This window comes from Lates calcarifer, linkage group LG19 (assembly GCF_001640805.2).
Source record: "Lates calcarifer isolate ASB-BC8 linkage group LG19, TLL_Latcal_v3, whole genome shotgun sequence".
In the NCBI taxonomy this organism is placed as follows: domain Eukaryota; kingdom Metazoa; phylum Chordata; class Actinopteri; family Centropomidae; genus Lates; species Lates calcarifer.
Genome location: NC_066851.1, coordinates 18,623,555 through 18,636,050, shown reverse-complemented (window position 1 = coordinate 18,636,050; position 12,496 = coordinate 18,623,555). Strand labels below are relative to the sequence as shown.

Genomic DNA, 12,496 nt, shown 5'->3' with positions numbered 1-12,496 from the left:
CTGCTTGGAAGTGAAGTAACAGATCCTAGAAGCACAGATCAGGTGAATACAGAGCGCAGACTTAGTTTGTAAAGAGTTCTGGGCACAACGCCATCCACCTGGCAGGGCCCCCGACGGGGAGGCGGCCACAACAGAGACCTGCCAGCTCCCAACAGAGGCTCGTTGCCAGGAGACGAGTCGCTCCTCCCCTGGCTTTATTTACTGCACTCCTCATCAAGGTCATAGCCGGTGTCTCTGCGGCCGAGAGAGGAGCGAGAGACACGTGGCTAAGAGAGAGAGAGTGAGAGAGAGAGATAGCACTGAAAGACAGAGAGTGAAGGGGAGGCTAAGTGATATGGTTAATCTCTACCTGTCAGCACCACTCTCTCCCATCCATGCCCCCCTGATTTATATCATCTTTATATGCTAATATTACTGACCTCTGCTCTGTAGCTGGTGTAGATTCTGTGTGACCAAATTGAAATTTAAAATCGTTTATTATAATAAAAATGACAGTGTGCATTTAAGCTAGCTGTGTTTGACGTACGAGCGCAGTCAAAATTTTAGAAGAAAAAGCTTTAAAGTCATGCTTCCCTTCGTGTCGTCTTAGCTTAACTTAACCGGGCCTTTATTAACAAAATTCACATAATCAGGACAACTGATGATTATTTATTGTCTTGATTTCTTTATGTAAGATAACAAAAATAGTGACAAGTTCCTAAAGCCCTTTTCCTATGATCTAAGTCAAATAAAAACAGCAAATATTCACATTTAAGAGGCTGAAACCAGAGCACATCTGTCATTTTTATTTAAGAATGACTTAAACCATTAATCATTTATCAAAATAGTTGCAGATAAATTTGCTGTCAGTTCTCTAATTAATTAATCAACCACTTCTTTCAGCTCTACACAAAAATAATTTCTACTTCAGTACTTCAGTGTAGTTACAGGCAAACTGCATAGAACTTGCACCTACTCTGAAAGATATATTGTGATTAACTTTTTGGAACTAAAACAGTGTTTTCACATTTAGACAAGCTGAGGCCAACCCCCCTTGTTGCCACATTATATCTCAGATGGTTAATTTAGTATCACTGTCTTTCTTTGACACTGGAACCGCCTGTAACTCCACCCTAACTTTTTGCCATGGTCACACGGTGCAAGCTGCATACTCACTTACTCACAGCGCATAGTGAGAGCATTTGGTAAACCACACGAGACATTCAGAAGAAATGAACAGAAGTTAAATATAGCATGCAAACATTCAGTTTGTATAATATGAATATTAACAGTATAAACATTATAATTATGTCTAATTTACTCTGCAGACATAATATTTACTCGTGCCTCTTCTCCCCATCACTGTGCAGCAGCATGAATGCAACACTTTTCGTGTCTGTGTTACTAATCCTGGCAGTGTCAGTGCCATGCTCTGTGTGTGGAGCAGCACAGACCCGCTCAATCTGACATCCATTTACAGTTCATTACTCAACATCTTGTTCAAGTCACACACACGTGACTTTTCCTGCTGGATCCGCAGAGAGCAGATCAAAAGATAGCGAAGCTGAACAAGCAGAAGCCAAAAACTCACATTTCGTTGGGCGCTCCAGTTTCCGCCTCCCTCTTTTCTTGCGCGGCGTTGTCAGGCTGTCGTCCTTGTCTTTCTCTGAGTCCTGCTCTTCCCGGCTGGGCAGGAATCCGTTCTCCTGGGAAGGGCTCAGGCTCTGACCCTGGGAGCTGTCCTCGGCCCGGCAGGAGGAAGGGTCTCTGGGGATCCCGTTCTCCACTTCCCTCTTCTCCTGTTTGGGGAAGCAGGCGTCGGACGTCCTGTCTCTGTGCCCGCCCACGTTTCCATTGTGGACCTGTGCCATGGACGGCCTTCCCACCCCAGTGTAGCTGTTGCCCACACCCACACCATCTTTGAGAGAGCCACAGCTCTCAACCTGCAGGCAGGGGAAGAGAGGGTTGAAATGTGAACATCCTTGCAATCTATCAGCTTTATAGATTGTTATTGCTGTAGCAGTATGTTACAGTTTGATGTTCTGAAGGTGTACAGCAGTGTTGTGCCTGTCAGCAGTTATGACATATCACTGGATATACTGTGGCTGTGTGTGCGATAAACAAAACCCCTCAGGATTTACAACAAATCATCTAGCACGCTTGAAAAAAGGTCATCTGAGCGACTAACAGTAAAATAGTTGGCATTATCAGAGTGAGGATAAGCACTCTTCAGTCTTTGTTGGCTAAATGGGCAATTTGATAGCAAATGTCAATTAAAGCATTCATCCGTTTCATATTAGATAAGCTTAATTTCACCCCTTAAGCCTCCTCAGCTCTATCTGCACAGAATCAAACATGTAGCTCAACTTCTACACTTATTAGTCAGTGAATTATGGCATTTCCCGTTTAGCTCTGTTAAACTGGAGTTGTAAACTTCAAAGCTGCGCCAGTAAATCTGCAGTACAGCCATTAACTTGGAAAGTGAGGAAGGGATTACATTACAGTTCATCAGGTACACTACTGAGCTTCCTGTAGTCATGCATTCAACATTACAGCAGCATGGAAATATGTGAAGAATGTTGGCTGTTTGACAACGGAGAAGTTTTTCTCTCCGTCCAGTTTGGAACGCCCAGTTAAACTATTTCATTCTATGCAGAGGAGTAAATTCAAAGAGAGCTGACCCATCTAAAGCTGCAGTTGAACTTAGAGTGGCAGACTTTCACTTTTCTGCACCTAAAAAAGAACCAACTGATGCAGAAGAAAAGATTTGTTTTAAATCTTAAATGTTTGAAGAGATGTGATAGTGTCTCTGCTGCTACCTAAAAATAGCCATAAAAACACACTTTCTCAGACAATCCCATTACTGGGTCACTGGGAGCAGAAAGTGGAGCATGTCTTGTGAGATCAGACTGTCAACACTGATGAGAGCAGCACTGAAGCTTTCATCTCCTGTAGCTGTAGGTACAGGACTTTGCATTGAAAGCGTGTGACAGGAATGCCTCAGGAGACATCTATCTGTCAGCAGACAATATTTAGCAAACACTAGACCCTGTGCTGGAAGCTAAAAGGTCAAACGTAACCTGATTCTTGCAGACTGAATAGGCAAACACAATGTAAACTAGCTTTAATGTGACCCAGAGACCTATAAAATGTCTGTGTAATGAATACAATGCAAATTATGCGGAACACAGACGCAAAATAGACTTTAGTGGAAGTCTTACTGTATCGTAAAACAAAGCTACATCAAGCCACATTTGGTTTTCAAGCATTCCTCGTAGGCCACAAAACTCTAAATGACTTCATCATTGTAGTAACTGAGAACAAATTAACTGTAAATGTTGAACAGTTGCACTCATTCAAAGAGTGGCGCTCTAGTAAATCTGTTTGACACACTGAATAAAAACAACAAAGCCACAACTCACACAATATTAATATTCTGAATCAATTCATAACTAGAAAAGGAGGTTGCAGTGTGAGTGTGCTTTTAGGCCAATACACACACAAAAGCAAACACACACAGGACAGAAACAGAAAGTCGAACACATGCACAAACTCAGGCAATATGCTCTCTCTCTCACACAAACAGTACACACAACTGTCTCTGACAGAATTACGCAACAGATTAGTGACCCAGTGAACTACATGAGGCCCCTGCCAGAGGTCAGAGTTCACAGTCAGTAAATCAGGCAGCTCAGACTGGCAGACAGAGGTCAAAACAAAACACTCACTACCTAATCCAACTTACTGCCGCAGCATTACAACTTACACACCACCATGCTAACATATGTAGTGGTAAATAACATGTGATAAACTATTGAAGCTGCACTGTACCAATATTTCCTATTAATGGGTCAAAGCACCTTGTGTTATGTGAAAGTCATATATTCTTCCAAAATAGATAAATATAGTATATAATATAATTTAGCTTGGAAGTCCTCAGCTCTACATTAGCTCTGATTAATTACTCTACACTAAACAGTTAGTTAGCTAGCTTGAGCATTTAGCAACTTAAAAGCAAAAACATTCCTCAGACAAAAAGAGAGCTAAAAGAAGAATGAAAAAAATATATATTATTGCTGTTTTGATTATAGACTTGGAATGAATACATGTTGTGTATTCTTACACATTGACATGTGCTATAGTATATGCTATATGTATAGGCTAAAGATGGGATGACTCAAAACAGATGCCAAAAACTGGAAAAATCTGCACTGAGAAAAACATAACGCCATGCCACTGCCTTTAAACTTGTTCTCCTTACAGACATTTAGATATTCTGTATTTATTAGTAAGTTATCAGTCAATTAATCATTTAATTTTTCATCCTACAAATGAAACAGCTTGGCCAAGATACATGTCAACATTCAGCCAGTTTGTCTTAAATTACACAGCAGGTGTCACTCTCACAGGCTTTAAGATAAGACAATGCTTTATTGATCCCAAGGGGGGAAATCGGGAGTTAATATTAGATTAGGAATTTAGAGCAGATTACTGAATAATGTGACCAGCTGTAACCTCCTTCAGACTAGCTGAAGGCAGTGAATGTTACAGCATGGACCTGTGATAGTAAAGAGCAGTTAACAGAGGTTAATATTTAAAATGGAAAACCCTGTGAGATGAGGTGAATGAGTGAATACTTTACTGACATTTTTCTACAAGGCTAAGCTCAGGGGCTAGTGACATACCACCTTTATCAGCCATCAACAACTTTACTTACTTTTAATGTTTTTACCAAAGATTTAATAGTTACCATCCACCACTGATCCATGTCAGAGAACCTTCAGTGTGTCTTTGACAGCATTTTAATTTGGCAAGTACATGTTTGAGTGACAGTCTCGTTTTGAGAAGAGTGAAAGATCTGTGTGGATAGAGTGTCTGTACACGTTTCTGTTCTTGGTTCTACCACTCGGCTCCTTTAAATACACTGACACAAACCCTCAGGCATATCCCCACCGTATATTATCTGTAAATATTTTTCTAATCCCTTTTTGGTTTGTCGAATCACACTGTGAGAATTAATTAACATGATTTTTAAGCACAGGCTTATGCAAATGATAACATCTCAGGGAAAAAAATATCCAGATACATGCTGGCCCAAGAGTCATTATTAAATCAGGGCTTTTAACTACAAAAGGCATCACAAACAGATTACAAATGGTGTTAGTGTAGCGTCTGCGTGCATCTTAGAAACATGGTAGAGACTGTGTGATGTTTATTCATGAGTACAAAGAGGTACATGTGGTCTTACAGTTTAACAGGTGTCTGAAGGCTGAAACAGGTGTAATATCTTGTGCAGATACTGAATATTTTTTGATTCTTTCCATTTCAAAGCCTCACAACTAACATTTAAACCATCATGGGACACTTGAGGCTGGGGTTCGCTTCAAACTAGTTCATGTGAAATGTCATGTGGCAAAATGTTTACAGCTGCTTCAACAAGCCACACGTGATGGTGGGTTGAAAAGCCTGCTGTCATAGAGAGGGACAGATGCCATAACCATGCAAATGAGTAACGCTGTACTCTTCTGGCCAGTCTCTCCTTCATGCTGTTGCACTCCTTTTGAAGTAGAATGAAAAAAGAGAGTTTGAGAGAGAGGTTTAAACTTTCATACTTACTCACCCCCACACACCTGGCTAATCATTGTGTGTAATTGTCTGATTGTTGGGTTTGGAAAGTTGGTCCAACCATTTCCAGCGTTTGAAGGGTGTGAGGGGATACAGCCTCATAACAGATCTTTGAAAATATGTGTCAAGTAATGAGTGCAGTAAAACTATACTGGCAATTCAGTCTGATTATCAGGATGTGGGGAGGGGGGTTTATGATGCTGTTTGATGATCCAACAAAGACCTTGTTTGACAGATGCTATGGGTGCAGTTATGCTCCAACCAAAATGCTTATCAGATGGTCAAAGCGCCATCTCAAATGCCCTTCCTCCATGCCTTTCTGATGACAGAATTCCAAGAGCTACGTCCGACAATTTATGCAATCCGACATTCACATCCACTTCAAACAGTAATTGGCCATCTGCATGGAGGTGTGAACACAATCAAGGTTTGAACCTCTCTCTCAAGCTCTTTTTCATTCTTCACAGAACTATTTTGGTCACTTTTCATATGAACAAAGGAGTCCAGCACCATGAATGTCGTCCAGAATAGACAGTCTGAAAATGTGCGCCGTTATCCCCATGTTTAAATGATTAATCGCATCTTGCCCCTCTCTTTGTCAGCAGAATTTTCATCTTCAAGATGGGATTCAGATGTGATTTGACATGTTGTATGAAGTAGTTCTCTCTTTTTTTTTGCCATTTTGCCTTTTATTTGACAGTTGACATTGAAAAGGCAGACAGGGAACAAATGGGACAAAGGTCCCCAGCTGAAATCTAACTGTAGACATTGCAGCTCTGTGGCACAGGCTGTGATCAGACTCCGTATGAACTAGTTCTTATCTATCATCATGGGACAGTAAAACTCTTTTGTTAAGACCCAGCCTAAAGAATTCTTTACGTGATGGAACTTCTTAAAGGGTTTTCACCCACTCTGCTTGAAAACTGGAATTTAAGGATTTTACAAAAAAAAATATATATATATTTTACAAAAACACCCTACTGAGCAAACTGAATAAATACTTAAATATCCAGTTTTACAGATTCCTTTAATGTTACTGTGCTCAAGGACCAGCTGGTGTTTAATATTTAGCCACCACATCTGGAAAACTGACAGAAAATCACTATAAGACCAGTATAAATGGATGGATGTAGATGTAAAATGTCTGACATGTCAGATCAACACTCACTGGAAACTGCTTGCGCTTTCTTCCAGGCTTGCCAGTTTTACAAGAGGCACTACTTTTAGCCGACTTCTCCTCTGTCATCAGGTCCATGTCCAGTATTGTGCTCTCACCCTGTGAACAAAAAGAGCACACAATGATTTGGACACAGTATCCTGCAGTAGTTGAACAGTGCGCTTATGTATGGGAATGTCGGTTTTACTTTTTAAGGCCTGGATGCACACAGGACACTTCATCTTTCCAGATTACAAAAGATTGTATTTGTGCGTACAGTAAACTAAGTGGTGGCTTCACCTCAGCCAAAGATGCAGCAGGAGTGATACTAAATCTGCAGGACACAGACAAAACTGCACCTCACTGAAACACTTGAACATTTGGGGGGACAGCAGCAGGTCCTTGAGTGTCTTTGGCTGAGTGGACAATGAGACAGATAGAAATTGAATGACACGTTCCTTTGAACTAAGCTGAAGTGAAAGCTCTGCGGACGCAGCGCTGACCTTCCACAGACAATCCCCTCTTGACACCGCTACAAAGACGTCGAGCAGCCCCCACCTTCCCCTGCTGCAATTTCCCTTTGATTAATAAAACTGTCTACCCCCATGAACAAAGCCCCATGTCCGCCACCACCAAGTACCCCTGGGGTTGATGGGAGAAAAGATGATCCTAATGTAGATGCTTTGATTGTCAATATTGACTGAATAGGACCACCAGCACCAGGTTTGAATGCAAATGAGATTGCAAGGCCATTCCTGACAGCTGCAGTGGGGGGTGGAGGGCTGGGTCCTTATTAAATTCCTTCAGTATTGAATGCAAGATTCCCCTGAAGATAAATGAGCTCTCTGCACTGTACGGCAACAGAGATGCTGCTGACTTGTTGTTAAGTACTTTTATTTTAAGCCTAGAAACTGTGACGTAGGATAACATGGAAGAAGATTACTGTAAGGTACTGCATGAATTTATCTTGTGTAATGGGTGTAGTTAAATATAGCGAGAAAAATTTGTGACTAGATTACAGAAGAACAGTAGGGGAGACCAGAGACAGGTGTAGCACCTTTAATAACCTAGTTTGCTCCAATAAGAAGCAAAGTAGGCTGATAACACTCTACACTGCACATGTGCAGTTACATCATCTTCCTGCTTCGAAACATTATCTCAAAACTACCTGGAAACAAATTGAAATTGCAAACAAAAACTACATTTTAAAAATCTGTGGTGTATTTAAACATGTTCAGCTTATTTCAGGTTTATTCTGGATCTTGAAAACAACCAAAGGGTTAGATGGTCCTATCATATGATCTTCATCAGACAAGTGAAGTTTGCCAGGTTGTCATGGAATTCTAAATAGTTCATTTTCCTCCACATTTTCTGTGCACTTAGATGACTTATCTTCTCCATATCAGATCGAAACCCTTTGGCAAGCTCCATCTGCCAATGAAGCTCATGTTATATTGTTGAAAGCTCCAGAACAGCTACAGAACGGGCCCTGTGGTGAGACCGTTTTCTCAGCTGCTGTCAAAGTCAAGAATAAACTCTGAACCTCATGGCCATTGGGCAAATTCTGTTTGTTGATGAAGATCTTGTGATATGATCAAAGCTCCAGAACTGTTACTAATGACTTACGGTGAGCAAAAAGGTTATCTATGTAATGTGAGATTCCAGTTTGATCCTGATGTCGTTATGACACAGTTTAAGGTTAAGAATGGAAAAAACATTTATGAGCTCCTCAAATATTGACAGACTGGAGCAATGTATTGCTGCTATCAAAATTTGTGATCTTATATTGTGAAATTAGGAGCTGTGGTAATAGCTACCAAAATATGTGACTCATGTAAATAGTGCTCGCCTTTGTAGATGTATAAGAATTTGTAACCTCACGTGACACAGCTAAAAAGTTTGCAGTGGTAATACAGTTGAAGTTCCTGATCAGGTTATAGAATAATGTGTAACTCCCTCTTGTTTTCTGTCTCTGTCTCTCTGTTTCTTGTCTACTGTCCAGTTAAATCAAAAATATTCCTTGAAAAAAAACAAGGCTCTGGAGTATGCATAGATTCCTACAGACTCCAGTTATTAAATAATGTAAAAGGTGGAGGATGTTAATAAACACAGGCATGAATTTCAAAGGTCAGGCCACATTACATCCTGAGAGCGTTTGCTTCCTAAAATGGAATAAATTCATCAACCATTAGTGTCCCAGGGTGACAAACTGATTTGCATAAAGAGATGGATGTGATCAGAGTAACTGATGCTTTGATTAATGAGCACAGACTTATAACTGATAAAAAATGGCTCTAAAATCAGGAAAAATAAGCAGTGAATATTCATTAATGAATTTCTGGATAAAAATATAGCAGCTGCTAAGAAGCCTGTAAAAGGTTATTTTAAAGGGAGGTATTGATGCTTTTGTGGGAGAACGTGTTTTGCAGATGGTGCCGGTTCATTGTGTGATTACTAATGGAGAGCCTGGTGCTTTGGTTTTTCCTTACCAGGGTGGCAGAATTTGCATAGATAATAGCACGTTTTGAGTGCAGCCTGGTGTGCAGGCTCATTTGGGAACCACTTACATGGATGACACAATTCAGTGGTGCCTGGCTATCTCTGCAGGAACAGCCTACAACACACTGCTCATCCAATTCTCAACCTGAGAGCGGAGAATGAAAATAACACGCCATTTTCACACACAGCTTCACCCTAATATTTTCTGGAGAAAAAAAGGAAAAAAACAACAGAAAGGCCTGAAATATGATTTGTTGTAGCCTGGAGTGAACCCTACTACATTGTCAATATCTCTGCACTATTTCCGTCTGGGTAGCCAGTTATTTAAGGCAATGTCTGTTGCCAGGCAACAAGACTAAGGGCAGTACTGTGTAATGGGAACGTAGAGGAAGAGGACAGATCCCCCCAGTAAAAGAGCCGTAGAGCCATTCCAGCTCCAGCTCAACCTACACCAGCCAACGCCCACGTCACCAACCACCATTACAACAGCAAATGTCACATAATACAGCTGCACCTCGCAGCAGCCGCCTCAGTGATGCTGCTGCCACTGCCACTGTGGAGCGTCAGTGATGCTGCAGTTACACAAGGACTGTAATAATGAGTCTGTCTGCATCATGAAAGGTGACATGGCACTCCTCATCCTGCTGGATTCTCCAGTAAAAAAAAAAAAAAAACAGACCATCAATACTAACCAGTTCAACTAAATCTATCCCAGTAGTCTTTGGATTACAGAGATCAATAAGGAATTAGCTTGACTGACTGACTGATTAACTCCATTCATAAAATTGGGAAAGATTTTAATTGGCTTTGATGTAAAGTAACTGCACAAACCACATTCCTCTTATTTTAAGGCTATACCCATGACTTATCCCCCCCACACACACACATGCACATATATATTCATGCACTCTTACATACATGTTCTCTTTATAGATATTTTATGAAATGCACATTGTACTTCAGCAGAGTTTGATGAGCTCAGGAGTGAATAATAATCTCCTTTTGAATCAGCTCTGGTGAGTCTGAGGCCTTTAGAAAATTACTCTCTGCAGTGATGGACAGTCAAATCCAAATTAATCAACAGCTCAGCTCAAGTCATTCAAAAACCCGAAACATGCCTGAATGAACTCTGTAAACCCACCAGCTGTAAAGTTGAGAAATCCCAAGTCATTCAATAACATACCAAAGCTTCAAAGGGAGTCTCAGAAATTCCTTAAGTGAGATTCCTGAGGCATACTTTTTAAAAATATATTTCACACATGTTCCTTACCATTCTGTTTCCAGGTGAATCAGTGAAGTCTGAGCCTTTGAATGCAGTGGTGTTGGTGTTGGTGACAGTGTTGGACGGCATCGTTGAGAGTCTTATGATGGGCTTTATGGGCAATGTCTGATGAGGGGCGAGATGTAGATGAGGGAAGTTTCAGGTGAAAATAAAACTCAAAGGAACAAAAATAAAGAAATGAGAGATGATCCCTCTTCTCTCCGCTCTCCTGGAAGATAAGAAAGAACAGTGACAATCAGCTTGTTTAGTTTTTTGCATTTGTGTGATAGTGATGCTTTGAGTTTTTATACTTATACTTTTATTTCCTTATATTTCTAGTGCGCATTTCCTCGACCCACATGAGTTAAATCTCATTTTCTTTCTTAAAGAGCCACTTTCTGAGCATCAGCTTTCCCTTTGTGAGTGAACGTCATATAAGAAGCTCACACGCTGCTATACTGTATAGGACACTGTATGGCTCCTCTAGCCTATAGGGCCTAGACCACTCTTTTACACCAAATGGATGTATGGACGTACAGTATTCGACATTAAACGGCTGCTACTGTGCGCATAATAACCTAAATAATGCTGTAAATTAAACTGAGAATTATCATAAAGGGTTTTTGTTTTAATATTAATAATTCATTTTCTCCTCAAGAGTCTGGGTTAAAGTTACTCCAGCAGTCAGCCATGCGCACACAGCGGAGCCACAGTTACATTGTTGCACTCGTGGAAAATGTGCTAAAAATCATAGGCCTATTTATCTACATTACAGGATGATTCCTCGAAAGGGTTAAGTCAAGACTGATGACAATCGGTTCTGATTTATTTAGAGGGTCTAATGGGCTGCTGGAATGAAGTCCTCGCTCTTGAAAAATAATTGCAGGCAACAAGCAGAACGCGATATCTTAAAAAATAATTTATTATAATGGCCACACAGGCGGTTAAAGTCACCGCATTTTCATGCACATCAAACTACAATTAGGGCACACGATTACATTACAGCGATCGACTGACTTGCATTCATAATTCATTTGGCTATGCGTTTAAATTTGCAAAGTTTTTGACGTCTTTTGCAGCAGGGGAAGTCTGCAATTTGACCCAGGGGACTGTGGCTATTTTACAGGCCACGGCCACTGAAGGATAAATCCCCGTTATTCTTTTTAATGAGGCCAGTGTTTTAAGGAGCCGCGATCCTGGTTCTGTGCTGTAAATTCGGTCAAGCTCAAGTGCACATCGCGATGTCCAATCAGCACATCTGCAAAAAAGCAAACCCCAAATTGCTATTTCCCCGTTTCCATCGAGCGCCTTCCGCTCTCAGGGCATTCACGTTTTTGTTCACATAAAGGTTACCCTTCCTGCGCGGTTAACTAGTGCCGGGTTAAACGGATTTAAATGCGTGAATCGCTGCGTGTTCGTTACCCGATTTTCCCAAGTCCCAGGCCTGACCCTTTTTGTCTCGCTTGCTCCCGGAGCCTCCTTCCTCTTCTCTCCCCGTCCTCCACCTCCCCAGCCGGCCAGCTCTCCTCCAGATGCGCCGCTCTCACTGCAGGGGCCTGCAGTCGGTCTGCTGCTGCCGCTGGGTCCTAAAGCCAGCCGGTTCCACAACGCCAGTGTGCAGGGGGTGGGGGGCGGGGGAGGAGAAGGGGGCGGAAGGTGGTCTGACACTATTAAGTAATTATAAGGGATCCCCCAAATAGATCATTAGTGACATGATGTTATCTCAGGAGTCCAGTGGAATGTTAACTGCTGAAAATTATACTGAAACATCCCCTTTTAATAAGCTCTGGTTATTCATTCATTTCTAGATATGTCCTCTACATCTTTTGACAGAAGACAGCAAAGCCACAGACAGGAAACATTTGGAGAAAGCAGGTGAGCAGACATGTGAGACAGGTTCAAAGGCCACCACCATTAGGCCTCGGAGATGCCAAAAACCTTTATCTAGAGGTTTAAATATCAGCACCCAATTTTAA

At 41.3% G+C, this 12,496-nt stretch overlaps 1 protein-coding gene across 5 annotated transcripts in view; it reads right to left on the bottom strand.

The window, feature by feature from the left end:
* Positions 1 to 12,090, bottom strand: part of dnmt3ab (DNA (cytosine-5-)-methyltransferase 3 alpha b) — a 40,146-nt gene extending 28,056 nt beyond the window's left edge. For 4 of the 5 annotated variants that reach the window (XM_018703687.2, XM_018703689.2, XM_018703690.2 and 1 more), the window contains exons 1-4: positions 11,943 to 12,090; positions 10,530 to 10,749; positions 6,773 to 6,880; positions 1,571 to 1,922 (exon numbers count right to left, since the gene is read on the bottom strand). In XM_018703687.2, coding sequence (XP_018559203.1) covers positions 1,571 to 1,922; positions 6,773 to 6,880; positions 10,530 to 10,610 — 541 coding nt within the window. In that variant the 5' untranslated portion in view covers positions 10,611 to 10,749; positions 11,943 to 12,090. The remainder of the gene's footprint in view (positions 1 to 1,570; positions 1,923 to 6,772; positions 6,881 to 10,529; positions 10,750 to 11,942) is intronic. The other variant, XM_018703688.2, reaches the window with a different exon arrangement.
* Positions 12,091 to 12,496: the final 406 nt, after the last annotated feature.